The 22,816-nt window shown below is 47.8% G+C and overlaps 1 protein-coding gene across 1 annotated transcript in view; it reads right to left on the reverse strand.

Moving 5' to 3' along the window:
- Positions 1 to 22,816, reverse strand: part of Sans (SAM_USH1G_HARP domain-containing protein Sans) — a 121,032-nt gene that overhangs the window by 10,057 nt on the left and 88,159 nt on the right. The window contains exons 2-4 of the mRNA XM_084604799.1: positions 5,434 to 5,605; positions 2,550 to 2,744; positions 529 to 753 (exon numbers count right to left, since the gene is read on the reverse strand). Of these exons, the coding sequence (XP_084460925.1) occupies positions 529 to 753; positions 2,550 to 2,744; positions 5,434 to 5,605 (592 nt within the window). The remainder of the gene's footprint in view (positions 1 to 528; positions 754 to 2,549; positions 2,745 to 5,433; positions 5,606 to 22,816) is intronic.

Below are 22,816 nucleotides of genomic sequence, written 5' to 3' on the forward strand. Positions count from 1 at the left end.
TGTGTTTTTTAGTGCACGTCACTTCTTCGCTTGCTGTTTTTTTGTGATTAGATAGTAGCGGAGATCGCGTATATATACCTTGGTTTTCTTCACGAAATAAAGTTGTCAGTCTGCGTTTGTGTGTGTCCTACCTTTCCTTCGTCTGTGTCTTAATAGCGCAGCTTTTTATTGCATTACATTTCTCTATTCTTCGTTTTGGTTTGGTTTGTGGGGTTTAACGTCCCAAAGCGACTCAGGCTCTGAGAGGCGCCGTAGTGGAGGACTTCGAAAATTTTCACCACCTGGGGTTCTTTAACGTGCACTGACATCGCACAGCACACGGGCACCATGCTTTTTGCCTCCATCGAAAAGCGGCCGCCGAGGCCAGGATTCTTCGTCTGTCAACTTCATTTGTCTTCGCGCCTACTACTCGTCTCCCGCCAAATCAACCTGCATCGCGAACATCTGAGGTGAAACAGAAAACTTTTACCAAGTGTTCGCTTTAACAGCGCACAAGGGTGTATACCGTATGCATATATGTGCACGTGCCTTGTTGAAGTTGTCTCCGGGGTCGGTGTTTTGCTTGCGTAGGTGTACCTTCTTGGAGACGGCACCAAGGCCCTTGCGGCTGGACACCGTGGTGGCGGTGCCTGTGCTCACCATGTCGGAGAACTTTGGCGCCCTCGCCGGCTGCAGTGTGCCCCGGCCGTCACCCACGTGCAGCGGGATGAGTGCGCTGTTCACCCCGTTGTTGGCCTCCACCAGGAGCTCCACCTGCACAGCACACAAGGCGCTCTCCATAGAGCCAAGCTGTGCCCTTGACGAATGCAGTGCATTAGTCATCGTACGTTGATCGCGCTGTCATACTTTTGGGTACTTATAGCGGAGCTCCTCAGAGGATAGAGATTAAAGAAATAATATATGACAATTTCATGGTGTGACCATTTCAGTTGAAAAACGTGGAACGCACTTTTTAGTCCACTTTTATATACTCATCAAAGGTCAACGCGATGCAGGGACATGAAATGAGAGGTGGGCGCATAGACGGCAGAACACTTCATTTACAGTGATGGACAGGGGTTTATACTGATCGGTACGTATTCAATCAATATCGATTCTGAAGAAGCGTAGGCTAATAATGGTCGCTGCTTTATTCAGAAGGTCATTCCATTCCAGGGCAGCCCTCATGAAAAGCCATTGTTGAAGTGTGTTAGTATAGACCCGTTCTGAGTAAGCAGCTTTCGCGTAATCCTGCGTTACAATTTCAGTGGCTGCAGGAAGCTGTTAAAAAGTGAACTAAACCAGGATGATCTATGTCCAGATGGCAGGATACAGCCAAGCATAACCGAGATTTAACGACCAAACACTTCTTTAACGAAGGGAAGATATTAATCTGGTCGAGAGATTACTGAAGTGATGATATGACATTGCCAATTTCGCTTATTAATGCATAAGCATTAAGTGGCTATGCTTGAGGTGTTTGTCACCAGAACTTTGTTGACAAACTGCATCGAAGTGAGGGGCGATAGGAAAAATCCAATGTTTGTGGTCGATATAGGATGAAACAATGTCACCAGGGAAAATCTTGGCGCACGTGGAATCGTTATTTAATTAATTAGAGCCATTAATTCAATCGGACATCGAAATGGCCAACCGGAGCAATGGCGACGTTCACAGTGATTACGTGATACCTCACTTCCGGTTGCGTGACTTATGAGGACATCGGAATAGTGACGTAGGTATGTCGATGTCGGGATGCGACGTCATTGAGAGCGCTGCAGTATATTAATGATAATAATAATAGGTTCGCAGGAAAGGAAAGGGACAGTATCTGTCACATTTGCTCTGTGGAACACCTGAACCGCACCATGAGAGAAGGAAGGAAGAGGGGAGTTAAAGCGGAAAGAGAGAAAGGGATGCCCTAGTGGAGGCTTCCAGAGTAATCTGTACCACCTGGGGATCTTTAACTTGCACTGACATCGCACAGCACACGGAGAAACGCAGCCGCCGGCGGTCAGGATCGAACCCGGGTACTCCGGCACAGTAGTCGGGCATCTTCTGTAGAATCTGAGTGGAGAAATGCGAAAGCCTGAGCGCTGCTGCTGTACACAGCACATCGCGCGCCCCTTGTCGACGTCACTCTGACGTCACTCCGCGAATGCGCAGAACTAACGAGGCGGGCGAGGCGCATGACGTACACACCAGCTGCGGGATATGACGTCACTCCGCGCACGCGCACAGCTGGCGGAGCGGTGGTGCCACGGCTCAGCGCGCAGCCACGCTCACCTCGCGAAGCGGCTGGCGTGCTGTAACTCTCGCTATAATATATAAAAAATAAAGATAAAAACTGATAAAACTAGTGCGTGTGGCGTCTAACCCTTAATAGCGGAGCTTAAGTGTCGTCAACGACGCAGCTGGTATTATAAGTTTCGCAGTTTGAAATCTCTACAGGGGCGCACGATGTAGTACCGTGTGCAGCCGCAAAACTCAGGCTTACGCACTTCTCCACTGCAGATTCTACAGTGATTCCGGAATCACTTTCTGTTGCACGCGGAGCACGTGTACCTCACCTGGGCCATACGCTTTCGCTGCTTCTCGAGCATCTTGTCGTCCCGCTCGGCCTTTTTCGCGGCTTTGCGTGTGAGCTTCTGGTAACCCTTGCGGCGTTTCTCGGCGTCACGCAGGGCCTTCTCCTTCAACCGCTGCACCAGCTTCTTGTTGAGCGCACTCTGCTTGGACACCGCCTGGTCCAGGAACCGCAGCACCTGCGACACCGGAAGGTAATGTGGTATCGGTCATGTGGGGTTAAAACTGCGCATGGACTATGAAAGATGCCCACTTGACCACGTGATGACCTTTCCGACGTATACAGATACCGCACTGTTAACAAGGAGCTCCATATTTCGCGTCCTACGAAAAATGAACGCATAATATATATATATATATATATATATATATATATATATATATATATATATATATATATATATATATATATATATATATATATATATATATATAGCCAGCTAAAGTTATGTCATTGCCTTGCTAAGCAACTCGGGGGATGAACTGCAAATAATGATTGGTGACCTAGACAGGAAAAGTAGAAACGTAGGTTTGAAAATCAATATGCAGAAGACTAAGGTAATGTTCAACAGCCTCGGAAAGGAACAGCAGTTTACATTAGGTAGCGAAGTACTGGAAGTAGTAGACGAATATGTCTACTTAGGACAGGTAGTAACCGCAATCCGGACCATGAAAAGGAAATAACAAGAAGAATAAGATTGGGATGGAGCGCATTTGGCAAGCACTCACAGATTATGACTAGCAGCTTACCGGCATCGCTCAAGAGGAAAGTATACAACAGTTGCATCTTGCCGGTACTCACCTATGGGGCTGAAACGTGAAGGCTAACCAAGGGAGTTCTACTTAAGTTGAGGACAACCCAGAGGGCTATGGAACGAAAAATGGTAGGGGTAACATTAAGAGATAGGAAGCGTGCAGAGTGGGTCAGAGAAATAACTGAGGTTACCGACATACTAGTGGAAATTAAGAAGAAGAAACGGGCATGGGCAGGACATGTAGTGCGAAGAGAGGATAACCGATGGTCACTTAGGGTAACAAACTGGATTCCAAGGGAAGGAAAGCGTAGCAAGGGGCGGCAGAAAGTTAGGTGGGCGGATGAGGTTAAGAAGTTCGCAGGGGTCAAGTGGATGCAGCTAGCACAGAACCGGGTTAAGTGGGAAAATATGGGAGAGGCCTTCGCCCTGCAGTGGGTATAGTCAGGCTGATGATGATGATGACGATTATGATGATGAAAGTTATACACCGAAGAACAAGCATAGAGTTATGTTTTACCAAGTGTTTTACATTTCTGCTCGATGTATATCACAGCAACAGTGGCAGCAGAGTTAAGGTCCGTTCAAATTTGCGAGGCTCGCGGAAGTCGTGCGCAGTCGCAAAGCGGTAACCAATCAGCGGCCCAGCTGAAGTGGACGTAAGTTAGCTTTACTCTATGAGGTGGACAGTGGAAGTAGATAAGGTCGGAAAAGCGACCCGCAGGTCACGTTTGCAAATGTGAACATCGGTCGAACTGCGCGGCTCTCTGGTCGCATGCGACAGCCGGTCGCACGTCCTTCGCGACTCGTAAGTATGAAACCTCTCCCACGGACCTCTGACTGTAATTGTCTAAAACGGATTACAGCATTCATTATCGCAGTAAATTTCCAAAAATAGTGACCCAACGTGACTACGTGCTCGCCGCCCTAACTGCGTTCACAGTGTCCTCTCTGCCTCTGCGTTAGGCTGCCCGTTATGTGCACAGTGCATAGCAATTCCGGTCACAGTCCTTACACTCAGTTTGATGTATATGCAAGTGTCTTGTACACGTTTCCGTAAAGTGCTCAAGCGGAATTAGATTTTGTGCGCTACGACGGCTATGGCGGTTTGTGTTTCAACCATGGCTTTCAAATGGAGATACAGATTATATTACGACACAACATTAAGCGCCGAGAATATCCTGCGCCAGGTTCAGCAAAGCTAACTGGTGTGTCAACTGGCTCGGTGTCAGTCAAGCCTTCCATGTTGGGGGAGGCGGGCATGAGTATAATGAGAGGATTCAATGACAGGAGGAAAAATGTTTCATATCGGAATACGGTTTAGAGCAATTTTGACATACAAAAGAGGATTGGAGGCAGCAACGGAAAGAAGAGGCGTACTTAAGTTTATGCGCCAGAGAATTCGTAGATGGTGTATGGTGAGAGATTTGCCAAGAACAGGAACATATGAAGAGTTTCTGTAATGTTGTAATAATGGATATTTATTAAGGCGAAAGACTTCATATGGCTCGTGAAACGCAAAACCCGTGACCGGGAGCCTTGTACGGAAAACGTGCCCGGCGGAAACGGCACCACTGTGACGTCACGTGTCCAAGTTGAATGTGTGTAGGAGTGTAATGCAGTTTAGCAATAAAATGACGAGTGCTGGAATATGTCATGATGAATAAGCGATGATGTCATCCTAAACATAATTATAATAATTAACACATAATTGGTGTAAAAAGTAATCAGTTATGTTAATGATAATGATAAATTAGTGCATAGCAGTGACAGCAAGTGACAAGATGACGTCTTACCGAAGTCACGGAACAAGACTGCAGAAAAATTTCAACAAAGGAGGAGGCCCTTAGCCATTGCGGCAACGCATGCTGTCGCATTTCTCCAATGCAGCAGACTGCCTGACCTCGATTTTTTTGTTTGTAGCAAAGAGTAGTATCCTACATTGCTGGTCAACGCCTGGGGATAGAAGACCGGTGTTCAACTGTTCACGAGTAGGGCGACGCAAAACCTCACTGCCTAGGATCCTGGTGTGAGCAGAAATTCAACTTGAATGTGACTGTGTGGGGATGAAGTTTCGGAATGGAAGTTACCGCTTGTGGGGGAAAGCGCAGCTTACCTCTTCCCTCTGGTTGATGGAGGCGACGTCGGTGGCCGTGTGGAAGTCGTTGTCCAGAGCCCACAAGTTGACGCCGAAGGAGACCAGGAAGGAGACGCAGTTGATGTGTCCGTTGGCAGCCGCGCAGTGCAGTGCGGTGCTGCCGAAGTGGTCACAACGGTCGGGGTCACCCCTGCAGGAATGAAGCAGTCGCAGTTGTGAGAAACGCCGCACAACGACAACGAGCATAACAATTAACTTGGCAATGGGTAACGCTAGGTACCGGAACCTTTCATCCGATACAGTCGTTCACAAGCAGATAGAGAAAGCGACACTTCGTACAGACGGCAACCGACAGAGCAGCGGTCTTAGCCCGCACTGATGCATTCTGGTCGAATGAAACCCACGCAGCCTACCCCAAAACGATCCTTCATTCGCGACATTAAAAGCGACAGCGAACACAATGGGAAATACAAAGTAGGGGTTTCTATTCCTCTTGAACTATATCCACCTCCAGCAAAGGTGGGAAGGTTGAACAGTTAGAAATGGGAAGGGGAGTAGGAGGAGAGGGGGGGGGGGTATATTTTTTGTTGATACATAATAGCCGCGGTACGTGAAAACGCGTTCCTCGTGAGCGTTGACAATAATCCGACGTGTGTACCCCTCCGTAGTTGAGATGGAGCCCGTTTAAACAGACCGGAGAGAAGAAATGACTCCGAGGTCTCGCAAGGGGGGCAAACGGCCATAAACGCCGCAGAATCGCAGACACGCGACGCCTCGCATCGTCCCTCGTCGCATTCGCACGAGCACACAAAGCAGGTACGCACGGCTCCGTGCCATCCATTAGGGGGCACACGCGAGGCGTCGCTATTTTGCTTGTTGTTCCTTCGACCTCCTTTGTCTTCGGCACCGACCGCTATCGCGCCGACGTCGTGAGCGTTTCCTCGCTCGAAACAAAACACGTCGTCGCCGGTGATACCCGACAAACGACAACGCGTAAGCGTCGCGAGCTAAGTTCAGTTCGGCGCGGCATGGCTGCCTCATCCTTCCAGGATATGCACTGAACCGCTAGAATTGTGCAGTGTGCTGCCAATCACGTAGTGGAAATTCAAAGCTGTTTTCTCCATCTAGGAAAGGTGTTCGCTGAAAGTAGCAATGACAGTGTCACGGCCGTTCAAAGGGAACTATAGAGTTTCTATAAAGTTGCCGTGGCCGTAGTACGGTGGCTGTTTTTTCAGTGCCATATGTAAGGGCGGGCTGTCACTCAACGTCAGCCACCCTTCCTCCCTACCCAACCCGAGGAAAGTTTTGGAATGGCAAAACAATCAGAAAAAAAAAATCGTGAGAGCCTAATTATTTTATACGGAAAAAGTCCCAGGGGTGTCTTGCGCAGATAGGGCAAATGAATCAAGAGTGACCCATAAATCCGCTCTTGAGTTGTTTGATAGGAAGAGAAAGACCATCGGTACCACAAATGTCTCATACCATACTCTCACTCGCGGGCTTTCTACCAAACTTTGCACAATATACCATTGCGCTTCAACATTCTAACACAGAACTTCATATCTGCCGCAGTGAACGGTAACCAAGAACTGAAGTCTCTTAATTGTGACTGGAAAGCAAGACGGCAGAGGAGAGATGAGATGACGCGATGCGACAGGTTGTGTGGTTGTGATCTCCGATGTTTAACGCTGCTCTAGCGCCACGCAGGACGCCTTAGTGAAGGGATCCGGGTTCATTTCCATCCTGGGGCTCCTTAAAAGCGTGTATGATCAGAGAGCCGCACGCTGGCGTCTTTCGCATTTCGCCAGCAAATCAAAATGCGGTCGCGACGGCCGGGATTCTATCTCGCAACCTTGGACTCACTTTCTTTGTATCGGGCTTCAAAGTTAGTTTACGTATTGGCTGAACCTTCGCGAGCGCTGCATGCATTTAGTACAGCACCGCGCATAGCTGGCCGCTACTGATGATGCTGTGGCCGCCGTTTTCGAGAACAGGGTCACCGGCATCATCCCGAAGTGCGCCGCCGGGTCCGCGCGCGCGCCAAAAACAAAGAAAGAAGGAAGGAAACAAATTGGCCTCCAACTGGCGTCAGCAACAGCAGCAGCATCGTACGAGCTGCGCGCATACGCGTGTTCTCCTTTGGCTCTCCCCCCTTGGCTGTTGTAGAGCAAGCGTTGGCTCATCGTTCGAAGCAGCATTAGAGCCGTGTCGGTATGCCGGGCTTCCTCGCTGGCTCATCTTCGAAGAGAGGCTCGGAAGGGTCTAGAGCTCTCAACGCGAACGGCGCATGAGGAAGTGGAAAGACACCGGTTTCGCGCACGTTGCCTGATGGTATCGAAGTTCGGTACGCGACCATGGCTCACGAGTTTTCAGCGGAAACAGATTTTTATATAGTGTATATGTAAGTGCTGGCACTGCGTTTGAAAAGACCGGAAAAAACAGCCGGTCACGATGAATTCATTGGCAGCGGAAGAGAGGCATGTGCGAATACCCTGTCTGTGTACATTCCAGGGGAATAGTGGTAGGGGAAAACAGTCAAGCATAATAAAAAGTGCTGAAGTGAGAAAATATAAGACAGTACACATTGGACGCCTGCTGAAAAAAAAAAAAGAAATAAAACAAGGGAAGGTGAGAGGTAGAACGTTGGCAACTTGGAAAGATGAAGAGGGAAGAGACGAGAAAGGCCGATAGAAAAACAAATGACAGATAAATTAAATAACGAGAGAAAATCAGCGCCCCGCCGGGGTGGTGCAGTGGTAAGACGCCCGACCACTGTGCCGGAGTTCCCGGGATCGAATCCCGGCCTCGGCGGCTGCGTTTCGATGGAGGCGAAACGAAGTGGCGTCCGTGTGCTGTGCGATGTCAGCGCACGCTAAAGATCCCCAGGTGGTCGAAATTACTCCGTAGCCCTCCACTACGGCCCCCCTTTCTCTCTATCCACTTTCACTCCCACCTTCATCCCTTCCCTTACGGCGCGGTTCAGGTGTCCACAGAGCAAGTGTGACAGATACTGCGCCTTTCCCTTCCTATGAACTAACCAACTAACCAACCAAAATCAGTAAGACTGTATTGCTCTGTTTTCACATATATTAAGCAGCGTAAGTCATTCCTTAAACCAAATCCAGGCAGAATTATATATTTAACGAATTCTTTGCATTACAGTCAGCGAACTTCGTGGATAATTCAGTACATTTCTAACCTTTGTTGTGGGGGTTAGATGAAAATCAATTCCACTTATTGTGGGCTGCCATGATAAGTGCTCTTTTGTTAGTGATATTAGAGTATATGTCGTCCCAGATTCTTGAAGTTAGGCGTATTTGGTTGCACTTTGAGGCTCTTTTCTGTACAACAGCTTACTATCAGGGACAGACGACTGCGGGACGCAAGGGTTTAAGATATCGAAGCGGATACCATTTAATTAGCCATCAGATGGAGTCCAAACATGCGGAGTTTAAGGTCGTTGTTGTTGTTGTTGTTGTTGTTGTGGCTGTAGGAAGAAGGAAAAGAAAATGCACGGGCCTGCTACTGACTCTGTAGCTGAGCCACCTCTGCTGCCTCGTGCGGACAGAAGAGTAAATAGAGAAGAAAGGAAAAAGAAGAGGGAGAGAAAGACGCGCGCCGCAACAACAAACGTCGTCCACCACCTAAGCGGTGGCGGGTGCAATGACGGCCTACAACAGATACAAATTCGGTGGCTGGCTAGCCCCCGCCGCAAGCGGCGTTGACCTACTGTCCCAGCCCCGCAGGGCCAGGAACTGCCACCCTTCACCACCCTTCTTTAAGGTCGCACTAGCGAGCTCTAATTCCGGCCAGTGAAACGCGATGATCGCATTGGAAGGCATGCTGCTCCCCTCACCCTCTGATTACTAATAAGGGAAGTATCAGGAAAACCAAGTAAGAGTTAGTTGCTCAGGACCCGTTTTGTATTTCTGAGCCTGACTACTGTCTCGTGTGGCATTTGGCTCCTTATCATATGCGACCATTTAGAGTATTTAGTTTTTCTCTGATGTTCATGGTTCACGTTGTATGACGCATTTCGGTTTATTTATTTCTTTTTTTGGTCTAATTTTCGCGTAAAAATGTACGACGCGCCTTCAGCGAGCAAACAAACCACGCTCCGCATATATAGAAAAGGCACCAGACGCGTCACCAGGTAAACAAAACCGCCACCATGCGAGCGAAGTCACCGAAATCTGTGATGAAAGCAATCTTTTGTAGCAATCGCCACACATGTAAAACTGGCTCCGATTGCGAAGGCATCAGGGGCTATTCTTATTTATTTATTTATTTATTTATTTATTTATTTATTTATTTATTTATTTATTTATTTATTTATTTATTTATTTATTTATTTATTTATGTCGCTGAGTTTGCCACACGGCATAAAAGGTGGTGGTATAGCTTCAGGTGGTGGTTCAGTTGGTGGTTGGGTGGGGTGGCAAGGTGGTTTTATAAGCCCAACCCACCCTCACCTGAACACCAATCGAAGTTACCTTACCGACGCCAAATCAACTCTTGCATTCGAACTGCAAGCTATCTTAAACGCCATAGAAGCGTTACCTGCCGACCCTACGTTTCAACAAGTACTCATAATGACTCACTCTAAAGAAGCCTTAAAACATTTAAAGAAAGTCCATGGCACTCTTAGGGTCGCACAGACTATACATGCTGCTTGTCACCGTTACCCAGTGACTATAACCATTCACTGGGTTCAAGACAACAAAAATTTGAATACCATAACAGCAGACGTGCTTCCTCATGCAGAAGATGTGTCACAACCTATTCATGATTCCTTGCCACCGGATCCACTCCTGACCCATTTGACATCATCAGCATCCCTCAGGCAGCGTACACGTGCTCTAATTCCCCCGTGTACGTACCCCCTTCCCCCCAATCTAACAAGGGTGGAGGAGGTATCTCTGAGACGGCTGAGGGTCGGAGTGGCTCTTACGCCCGCCGTTCGACACCAGTGGCAAAGTACTACTATTCCAGTTCCCGACAAATGCCCACACTGCGAAGAACCGGCTTGCGACACCACTGTACGGCATCTAATATGGACATGCCCAGGAACTTCGCATATGCGCAACACCATTCTACAAAAAGCTGGACTTTCACCAAGTAATGACTCTCATTTCCACTTATGGACAACAAACATTTATGCACGCAGTTTGTGTGACTTCTTGCACATGGCTGCACTCCACACATCAGGGGCTATTCTCCTTTTCCCCATGCGAGCAGCAGATGACAATCAGAATGACTACACGTTGCAAAGACAATAAGCGGTATGTACGAAGACGACTCTAGGAACGATGCGGGCTCGCTCGAGGTATCACGATGATATACAGCGAGGAAGACCGCAGTGCTCTAGATTCACTTCCAATCTCCCGATTGGTCTGCGGCCTCTGGTCACCGATGCGCAATCTCAACATCGCCGCCTATGACCGGGCCTATATTACGAATACCGTTAGCGTAGAGACAGGCCATCGTTAGCGTCCGGACAGATGAAGCAGTAGTGGGTATATACGCCAGCGCACAAGTACGGCTAGCCCGGCCAGATGTGCGCGGCCAACGTAAGAGGGTGAAAGTTGTGCAGGTGGGAGGAGGCGTGGGGCAGCCAGGCCTAAAAGGTGAGGCCGCTACCACTGCCTCCGCCACGGTTTCGATATCAACCGGAGGTGAGTGAGAACGACCGGAGCACAACGGTCATTCTCCGCTCACTGAAGGGTAAGGGAGATGACGCCTGAGGGAAGGGGTGGGATCTCCTTCCATTGGTTCTATGCATGGGGGCGGGTAGGGTCAGCGCGGGAGGTCAGCGAGCATTCTGCCTCCAGCTCCCCCTCCCTCTGCATCCTCTTCCTCAATACTTCTCTCGCGTCCACTCTTCGAAATGGACGCAGCGTGCCGCTGACGACCTCGTTCGGCGTGGCCGGTAGTAGAGATGATGGCTTTGCGGCGCCGGTGCGGTGTAGCAGTTCAAGCTTGTTACAAAGAATCGGCCTATACCGAAATACCGGATATAACGCAAAAACGTAAATCACTCTTCAAATGGCATGCCGCAGGAGCCCATCTACTAGTCGAATCCCGATTACTGAAACACGAAAGGGATGGAAATTTATTCTAGCAAAGGCCAGGCAGTTCGGTGTATTATTAATGGACGTGATATCGATGGGACCGAAGCACCAGCTAACTTATGCGGGTTCTAATTAATGACACTCCACTGTATAATGCACTAATCATTCTTTTTCGAAATGTAAGATTTCTTATTTTTAATAATTTGCTTTGCCTTCTATTTAACACATTTGTTTATCTTTTCCAATAATATGTGTGTGATACACAGACTTCTGTTTTGAAAGGAGTGGCAATCCAATGGCGATTCGTTGTCCTTTCTTTTTCTCCCATCCTGAATATACAAGACTCATAATATATTTCCGCCATCATCGATGAAATTAAGTCCAAAGCAAGGAAATTGCTATTGATATCTAACAGCCCCTGCTTTGCACCAGACGTGTACATGTCATATCGGCAGACTGGTTGACTGTGTTGGCATATCCCCTCTCATCGCATCTACTTTTTCATACTGACATATTACCGGTCGACAGTCCTGGTTACTGAATGTCTTGCTCATGCATAGGGGTTCATGGATACAGCATGCGTCGAATAACCGCTGTTGCCCGTCCAATGTTTCCTAGAAAGCGACTTGGAGGCGCAGGGTTTTGTAGACACTAATGACTGGACGTCAGTAAATGGTTAATACAAGCCAGGCTACTGGTAGCGGCATACACTAGAGATGTCTTTTCCCAAGTGTTCGGGCTACATGATTCGCTTTTCAGGCATATTGAATTATGCCGCGAATTATGACACGGCGTCGGTGAAATCCGAGCTCTGGTTGGACGGCGTTGCAAACGGCGTCTCAAGTATGCGACAAATGAGCGACGCGCAGCAGGGAGGAGGCCGGTAGACTAGCGCCGACGCGTCGGAAACATTTTTTTGTGAGCTTTTAGTTTCGAGCCGCCCAACGTTATGGCGTCTCCACAATACAGGGTTGCCACAACTGCCGCCTGCTAAACCTGATAGTGAATCGGGTCTATACATATATACTCACAAACAGAACGTACCTCCTTCCATTACCCCTTCTTACTATCCTGCTTTCTATCACATCATTTTATTTCACGCAGAACAGGTGTCCGATCAAAATACGGGTTTCCGTCAATGACGTTCACTTTCTTGCCTTGTCATCTGCGTAGGTAACACCCACTCCACTTACGAAAACGAAACGTATCAGAGCGCATGCATGCTTATATGACCGGCGAGGGCTTTGAGCATGCAACAAATTTGTTAAAGGTCTGGTCTAAACGCAGCCTATAAGATATCGCACGTAAAAGGAAGTCTCCCAAACCAAGCGAGAGATGCGCTTTCCGAGTTCGTCCCTGACGAACTAAGAAAATTGCGTCCTTCGAAGAACGCGTCACGGATTGCTTTCAGGCGGCGGCGGTAGATCGCTCGGCGCGTGCACTTCGCACACGTCCCACGCGGATCACGTGATCACGTAATTACACGGCGAGCGCCGCGCGAATGTGGAACGCCTGACCCTACGTGACCGGGTGCGTCCCCCCCTCTGTTGAGTCTATAAGAGAGGCCGAGAAAGCGACTGGAAGAAAGAAGGGGGGGGGGGGGGGGGGGGCTATCACATACAATTGTAATAACCAGTTCCAGAACACCGTTTCGCGCGCCCGTATGTGCTGTACATGGGACCGCAGACGACACCGCTATGTAGTGCGGAGAGCAGGTCAGGCCAGCCGAAACGTCTTCAGTGTCACACTACGACACGTCTTTCTTCTGCAGCTGGCGAACTCAATCGACGAGGGGTGGCTTGATATATGGCTGCAGATTGGCACTGGCTTGCCGTCCGGCTGTGTAGAGCAAATGGGGCAGGTACGGGAGGTAGAATGGAGGCCGCGACTCTTTGCGACCTGGTGGGAACGCTTGTTCTTCGGGCTCTGCAAACGAGTTCTTTAATACTTTAATATGTTGGTTGCTTAGTTAGTCAGGCAGTCAGTCTTGCCATTCTGTTCGATCGCTTACTCCCTTGTTAGCGTTCCGTGCTAAGGAAGGCACTGGGCCATAAAAATGTTGAGGACATCACTTTAGGATGGTTATCTTAGTTATTTTGGCAGGTTGGGTTAGTAAGCAAGAGCAGTCCGTCACTTTGCGCGTTTGCTATTTCGTTGTCTCTCATGTGACAGATTGATATCACTGGGAAGGCAATGGTAGTATGCCACTGTGCCGTAAAAATGTAGAGAGATCATAAGAGAACATAGGAGAACATAATTAATTATATAACCGATTGCATCAATTAGCAAAGTAATCAGTCGTTTCATGTAGGTATATTGTTCCTTCCTTTCATTGTTCATGTATTTCGGCATACATTCAGAAACAACGGTGAAATAGGGCTCGGCCATTAAAATATCGTCGGTATTCTTGATTATTTACATAATTATTCAGCAGTTTACATTAATTAGCAAAGCAGTCAATCATGTTACGACTTCACTTACTCATTATTTTGCTCGGTAAGGCAAGGAAGATAATGAAAATAAAGTATTGCACAATAAACACAATAAAAGTGTCTAGCTGGCATTCAGTTAGAGGTGCATGGGATTTAATGGCTATAATATCTAACCGAAAAGGGGAATAAAAGAACAGCGACAACAAAAGAAGTAAGCATGGCAGTCGAGTTAGGTGAAATAAAAACATTACTGAAGAATTAGCGCAAGTCGCAGCGCATTGTCAGCCATCAAAGGCATGAAAACACAGAAAATTTGTTTCTTCGTATTTAGTGCCGAAATGGGCATGGACAGGACATGTAGTGCGCAGAGAGGATAACCGATGGTCGCTTAGATAACAAACTGGATTCCAAGGGAAGGAAAGCGTAGCAGGGGGCGGCAGAAAGTTAGGTGGGCGGATGAGGTTAAGAAGTTCGCAGGGGTCAAGTGGATGCAGCTAGCACAGAACCGGGTTAATTGGAGAAATATGGGAGAGGCCTTCGCCCTGCAGTGGGTATAGTCAGGCTGAGGATGATGATGATGATGTTTTAGTGCCGAAGTGACTTCGTCGGGAGGCCGTGTTAGTTACGCTAAGTGAAGGGCCTCGAATTAAATTCCCCCACTGCTAGGTCTTGGACGTTCAACGAAGAGGTTCATATATATATATATATATATATATATATATATATATATATATATATATATATATATATAAGCCGCCGAATTTTTATCTGTTGTAGGCCGTCATTGCACCCGTCACCGCTTAGGTGGTGGACGACTGCTGTTGCGGCGCGCGTCTTTCTCTGCCTCTTCTTTTTTTTTTCCGTCTCTACTTTCTCTCTTCTGTCCGCACGAGGCAGCGGAGGTGGCTCAGTTGCAGAGCGGTAGCAGGCCCGTGCATTTTCCTTTCCTTCTTCCTACAGGCACAACAACAACAACGCTGACATCGCACAGCACACGGACGCCACTTCGTTTCGCCTCCATCGAAACGCAGTCGCCGGCGGTCGGGATCCAACCCGGGAACTCCGGCACAGTAGTCGGGCGTCTTACCACTGCACCACCGCGGCGGCGCAACTTACGAAGCGGGTGGTGAACGACGGCTGTTGTTGTGGCGCGCGTCTTTCTCTCCCTCTTCTTTTTCGTTTCTTCTCTATTTTCTCTTATGTTCGCACGAGGCAGCGGAGGTGGCTCAGCTACAGAGTAACAGGCCCGTGCATTTCCTTTTCCTTCTTCCTACAGCCACAACAACAACAACAACTTGCGAGCCACAACAACAACAACAACAACAACTTACGAAGCACCACGGCAACGCTAGCTGACCGTATCGTGATGCATGCCACTGATTCTGCAGCTGCATCCACGTTTACGGCCTTACACTACAGACAAACCCAATGCACAACCACATCTGCCCGGCTGTGGCTGGAACTCGGATAGACGCGAAAGCGAAACTACAACACGTGCAAGCTTGTGTAAAATCCAGCAAACGCTTGCGTGCACGTCAGGTACTCCGAGAATTTCAAGTTTCAAATCCGAGACTCCCACGTGACCTTGCCCACGTGACCCGTGGCGCACAGCTTCCGGCTGCAACATGCGTCGTCTGCTGTGGCGAAAACCAACTGTCTGCTTCTTCTCTGCCAGTAGCAGACGAACTAGTACCGCACGCAACGGACAACATTACCGAGGCCAGCTAGCGTACAGGGCGAGAAGAACATAATTGAAATATAAAACAAAATACAAAGGAATACGGGGGCGGGGGGAGGTCAGAGAAGCGGTGACGGCGTGTGCCTGTGTACGGGGCGAAGCGGAAAAGAAAATAAGCGCGACGGTGAGGGGGAGTCTTCATCTGCATCGAATGGTTCCCATGCGTGCCGCGTGTCGCTCCCGCGAGGTCAAACGGGCCACGCCGCCGCAAAACGCGAGGTGCGGGGACGTGCCTTGCAATGTTGACCTACCATTCGAAGGATGGCAAGAGATGTAAGGACGGCGAAAGGACTTTACGCCATCATCTTCTTGCCGACTCACGTACGTAACAAGGAGAAAACGTGAAAATTGAACCACGGAAGCGATCCATGCTCTTGCAATTAAACAGGAGGCCGTACAGGGTCCAAACACGGCCGGAACTTTTCCACCTGCAGCTGGGTCGGCATGTGAACGTTGGCAAACATAGGGGTGTAAGGAGGCTCGAGAATTTTGGAGCAGTTTCTTGTCTGAAACACTTTTATTAATGGCTTTTTACCCTTTCTCACATAACCCCCCCCCCCCCCCCCCCTCCCATCCAATTTGGTTGGTTTTTATTCAAAAGTGAATGCTTTGCTGACTATACGTACACATATCTGTCAAGACAAGACAAACAGCCAAAACACGTACAGATGCATAAGATATCCCAACCGACCTGAGGAACAATTTCGAAGAGACTAGCAGCAAATTGAATTCTTTCTTGTAAACTTCATAACTGAACATCAATTTTGAAAAGCTGTTCACTATTTTGAGTTGATAGATTCAAAGATGGAGTTTGCCACTTTGATGCGCTCAAGCACCACCACTAGTTTGGAGTTCAGATCGATAAGCAACACATTTCTGCTCTCTACTTTGTACATATTCTTTCTGATCCTACGCCTGTGCTGATAAACTTCTGGCAACTAGTCAATAGTGCCTTCAGGGAGGATAGCCGGCACTGAGCCTTTTCCACCTCAAGATTCTTTATTTCACAGTCAGTGGCTGCTCACATTTTCGCTACAGCTATGTCTGGGCTTACTTAATTTCAGTAGGCTGGCAGTCGGCTCTGTGTGACTTTCCAACACTCTTGAGAAAACATTTAATGATTGGCATTTAAGTGGCGTCATCCCCATAACAGTTCAAGTATGCTTTGATCTGACTTAGGGATGACAGTCTCGATGATGAAGTACTTGCATGCTTGTTTGCTGTGTCTCGATGATGAAGTATTTGCATTCTTGTTTCCACAGCACAACAATTAGAACAAATCGTGTGGTTCTTGAAGCCGGACAACTTCTTTAACGGCTCGTAGTAGTTTGCGGAGCCTGTTCAGGCCCTGCTCTCGCTTCCTTCGCCACCGACGATTTAAACTGCTGGGAGAAAGTGCTATGTCACGTGCACAGATAGTTTTTTTTTTTTTTTTTTTTTTTTTTTTCAATCAACTCGCTCCAAACATTTGAGGCTCGTTTTAAATTTACTTGTGAATAAACGTTTACGGTGTACCTCCATGCTTTTGTAGATTACGATAATTTTATGTGTATTACGCTCATCACAAGATGCATTGCACCTCTTCAACCAGTACGCTTCCCATAGTTTTGACTATGCGACCCCTATACCATGTACACGCAACTCACCACGTGCCATCGACCTGCTGCGCTTCTCATAGTCGATTAATAAATTGCATCAGATCACACTTTTTGAAATCAACATCATTAACGGTCCCTAAACACGATGGCAAAACAGCGACGCAGCCAGTTTGGGGCAGTTTTGAAGAAATACTGCGTTTTGAAGCCGGTTGGAGCAGATACAGCAGTTTGGAGCAGAATATAGCAGCACTACGATCCCTTCCAATACGAGCGCGCCATAGCAAATTGGTTTGTATGTTGTCTAAACGACATCCTCGTTCAGAGCACATTTTAAATGCGGCCTAACGAGTAACAATTATTGAGTACTGCTACTTAATGAGATTTTTCTTTCTTCGATACTAAATAGACGATTAGCAAAGCTACAAGATGGGAAAGGGCTACATGAAGAAAATAAATTCATTCTGAAATGTTTTCGTTATGAAGCATTCGTGTTTGGTGCTTTCTATTTCCATGTCCAGTGTCCTGCTTTCATTAAGGTCAAGAGGCTATGGGTGTGCGTGTGATCCACATAGTGGCTAAGTGTGAATGGACGGTCATCGTGTACATATACGCTTACAAATCAATAAAACCAGCCCAGATACTGGTCAACTGAAATAGCCTGGTTTACCAATTCAACGATATTACAAAATCTGAGCATCAAAGTAGCCTTACGGTACCACAATCTCAGCAGAAAGTCTAGTAATCGCAGGTGAATACCTATATCGACATCACCCCGCACTCTTGTCCTATATCGTTTCTGCCTTCTGATTGACTAAGCTGTTTCGTGATGTCACAACCACGTGGCCTCGCGCCAATTAAGTCAAATTAAGTCTAGTATAGCGGCTCTAACGAGCGAGTATCCTCGACGGGTGCTTCAAATCAGCAGCCAACAGAGAAAATGATGCAGTTGATGACTGGCAACTGACTGGTCCTAACATTTTGCGCTGTTTCCACAATAAAAATAAATAAAAACATCGGAGCGGAATAAAACCCGCGGGTACCCTGATTCAGTAGCTGAGCGTCGTATCCACTGAGCCACCGCGGAGCCAGGCTTAAGAAAGGGTTAAAGCTCTACCATTTGACGTGGCGGATCCACGACTAGCCTCTGGCTAAGGATCCTTTAGTGTCTGATGTAATCCCTTGTCTACTTTGAACTGTTGCCACAAGTATAGGGTTAAACCCGTGGCCTTCGAGATAAACCGCGCCATCGCACAGGAGCTGATCGCAGAGGTCACAGTTAAACCTCCGCCATTTGAAGCGGAGACTACAAATGGCGCCACATGCACAGCTGGAACTGCAGCAGGCCCATAGCCATAGTACGGTGAACTAGAATGCTCTTCTAGTTCACTATAGCCATTACCGGGAGCTGCAAATATATCGAGCCACAGCTCATAGGCAATCACCACAAAGCTTACAACCGGACTAAAACATGGGAATAGACTCCGAAGAATTCAGTTTCGTGGACGTGATCTCGTCCCCAACGCTTGAGCCAGACCAGACCCTTAAACGACCTATACCGTCGCTTTGGTAAATCATGACGTCACACATGGTGGGCCAGGTGGTGGACCCCATTGTAGGGGTGGTCATCATCATCATCAGCCTGACTATACCCACTGCAGGGCGAAGGCCTCTCCCATATTCCTCCAAATAACCCGGTCTTGTGCTAGCTGCATCCACTTGACCCCTGCGAACTTCTTAACCTCATCCGCCCACCGAACTTTCTGCCGCCCCCTGCTATGCTTTCCTTCCCTTGGAATCCAGTTTGTTAGCTTAAGCGACCATCGTTATCCTTTCTTCGCGCTACATGTCCTGCCCATACCCATTTCTTCTTGATTTCCAATAGAATGTCAGTGACTTGAGTTATTTCTCTGACCCGCGTTATCCCTACCATTTTTCTTTCCATAGCCCTCTGCGTTGTCCTCAACTTAAGTAGAACCCTCTTTGTTAGCCTCCACGTTTTCCCCATAGGTAAGTACAGGTAAGATGCAACTGTTACTTTCCTCTTGAGCGATACCGGTAAGCTGCTAGTCATAATCTGGGAGTGCTTGCGAAATGCGCTCCATCCCAATCTTTTTCTCCTTGTTATTTCGTTTTCATGGTCCAGATCTGCGGTTACTACCTGTCCTAAGTAGACATATTCGTCTACTACTTACAGTGCTTCGCTACCTAACGTAAACTGCTGTTCCTTCTTTAGGCTATTGAACATTACCTTAGTCTTCGGCATATTGATTTTTAAACCTCCCTCCATCTACCCTTATCCCTGACTGCTCCCATTCCAAGTCTCCGAATACTTCCTCTAAGCAAGCTGTGAATAGTACTGGATCGTGTCTCCTTGCCTAACACCTTTCTTTATACGAATTTTGTTACTTTCTTTATGCAGAATTATGTTTACTGTGCACCCCCTATATATATCTTCCAGCAATTTCACGTATTGCTCGTCTACACCCTGATTTCGCAATGCCTGCATGACCGCCAAGGTTTTTACTGAGTCAAATGCTTTTTCGTAATCAATGAATGCAATGTATAAGGGCTCGTTATATTCCGAGCATTTCTTTATCACCTAGTTGATGGTATGGATATGATCGATAGTAGAGTGTCCTTTCCGAAAACCTGCTTGATCTTTTGCTCGGTGGCAGTCTGAAGTTGTCCTGATTCTATTAGCGATTACTTTGGTAAATACCGTATACGTAACAGACAGTAAGCTGATTGGTCTGTAAAGTTTCAAGTTCTTAGCGTCCCCTTTCTTATGAATTAAGATAATGTTTGCGTTCTTCCATAGTTCCGGTACCGTCGACGACACCAGGCACTGCGTATACAGATATGGTCATAATGTACCTAAAAAATTATTTGCAATGTTGTAGCTATAATCATGTGACTTGGCCGCCATCTTGAATTTGAGAGCGACGAAGAAACGGACGAGAAACCAGCAAAAATATAAGTAGTAAGAGCTATACGCTCTTAAAAATGTGTCTGGCGAGGTCGGCTTGTGACCGTATATGGACGCAGTATAAAAAGAGCAATTTATCATTGTGCACTGAAGGGTCGCTCCCAAATTACGAGTGGGAAAAGTTATTTCCTTATCGGTACCTTTCCTCTAAAGCCGCTTTAACCTTCCTTTCTTTCTTAGTTGGATAGTGAGAGGGAAGATAATAAACTTGAGCTTTGAGCGCGGTAAAATTTTCCCCATTTATGTTTCTCTCACCTGTACATTGTAATAAACCGGAAAATATCCTAACGTTAAACAACAAGGACGGCGATGGCTAGTCTCTGGAAGCCAGCAAAAACTTGGCGTGTCGACTGCAGCAAGCGATTTTTGCTGCTTCCTGAATTCTTTTCTTATGTCTTCTGCCACTTTCCTATATCCATAAGATGCAAGCATACAGCGCACCGAGAAAGGCTTCATGACGAAGTTCTACAGCCGAATCTCGCAGCCTCTCGCAGCCCCTCGATTGCTTCGTGCCTCATTCGGATTTCCGAATACGTACGAATCCAACTTTTTTTTCTTCATTCGTTAATGGCGAAAGCCCCGGCCAGAGAGAGATGCTGCCTTCAAAAGTTTGCTCCCGACATCTTCGAATGAGAGCTGTAGTTCGTTTCACACACTACGCAAGAATCATAATATAGCATGCACAATGGTGTAAGATAATCTCACATCGTGGTGTGCACTACATAGTCTTGAAATGCCCCGTGAGTTGTTGTTTTTTATTGCACTACCGCGAAGCTCTGATTGGTGCTTTCGTTAACGCATATTTTGCAAAATGCTATTGTCTTATGCAAGGCCGAAACACGTGGAATTAGATCTGCTGACTCATAAGTCTACCCTCTCTTTATTCCGTTCCTGCATGAACTAACCTCCTTATTTTTTAAGTTTCTAAATTTACAGATAAAGATACAGTTGGCACCAATATGGCTAACAGTGAAGAATAAGTTCGACGGCATATGTCCTACTGGGCGTCCAGCTCAACGCTAGGTGCCTCAGTAATCCCAACTGTCACGCCGCATATCGACAACTCCTGAAGAAGACACAGCCTCAGTTCGCAAGCCAAGCCAACGTTTCGACAAGGGAACTTGTCTTCGAATGGGCGAAAAACGTCCCGAGACGAAGACAAGTCCCCTTGTCAAATTATGGTGGCTGCCACCATAGTCAAAACGTTCGCATTGGCTTGCGAGGCTCCCTCTCTACTTTTGCTCGGTTCTCAATAATAATCTCGCTGGGGGATTGAACCTTGTGGAAATGACTTCATCCCCCGTGTTGCTAGAAGCACTGATTTTCATTGGTGACAAGTTTTACCCCAGAATGGTTCTTCGCACGCTGTAGCGCAGGCCACTGGGCTGCCGGAATAGGCGGACCACCCACAACTCCGAGAACTCCCATGCACTCAATAAAGTTTTCAATCAATCGATCAACTTTTGTGCGTGTGTGTAGACTACATTAAAGCTGGGTCTTCGTTCCCCCCGCAGGCGTTAGGGATGGAGCTGTTTTGCAAAGCTGCCTTACCGTCAATAAAATCAGATGGTCATCAACAAGGCAGCATTCATAGCCTATTCAGACATTGGCTTACTGACACTCTACCTCTCACCCTTACCCAACGTAGCCAAACTTGGCAGCGGCCACGTTTCGATGGAGGCGAAAAGCAAAAGGCGTTCACGTGCTTTACGATGCCAGTCACGTTAAAGATCCGCAGGTGGTCGAAATCAATCCAAAACCCTCCGCTACGTACTCTTCCAGACGCTCATCAACGGGCGTCGAACTCCATAACCCAAGGCGTCGAGACCTCAGCTTCGTTACGTTAATTGATACATTGCAACGCTGTCGCTAAGGCCAACCGAAATGTCTGACCTTGTCAACGGCCCTCATCTCTTCCCCCCCACCCCGTTCGCCAGTGCGCGTCGGTGTCACTCCACCCGAGCCGAGCTTCACAGGTCGCTGGCTAGACGCGAGTGCGGGTGAACAGCCGGCTTCCCAGTTTGGGTGGAGCTCCAGGGGTCGAGACGACGCCTCAAACAGACACAAGGCAGAGCAAGGACACAACGATGAGAAAGAGAAGGAAGATAATGAGAAGAGAAGGTTTTCACGACGAGATGTCCCCTAAACAGACACGCTCGATGACGACAAACCCCCTGCGGCGTATACGCGTCATCTGTCTCCCGGACACCGCCCTCCATACCGGGAACTCAGTGAGGCGTCAGCACGCCTCGCAACATGGGCGTCTCTCGAGACGGCGTCGGACGCGTCTGGTGTAAGCGATACGAGGCATCCATTGCCTGCTCCACCCATTGTTCGTCATTGTAACGTGCCAGCGTCGAAGGGCCCGCTTTTCAGCAAATCTGGCATGTGCTAATTGACAGCTGACGTTGCCAGGCATGGATCGGTTGGCTTCTTGTGTGACGTCACGAGAGCGCATGACATGGCAGAGCTGTCAGGAGCTGATGGGGATCAAACCCGGGACCCTTAGATTCCTATCGAGGCAGAAGCGCTGCACTCCTTGACCATACAGGCATGTTTGCAAGGTTTAGTTTAAG

Source organism: Amblyomma maculatum, chromosome 5 (genome assembly GCF_055883805.1).
Source record: "Amblyomma maculatum isolate TAMU_Amacu chromosome 5, ASM5588380v1, whole genome shotgun sequence".
NCBI classification, from domain to species: domain Eukaryota; kingdom Metazoa; phylum Arthropoda; class Arachnida; order Ixodida; family Ixodidae; genus Amblyomma; species Amblyomma maculatum.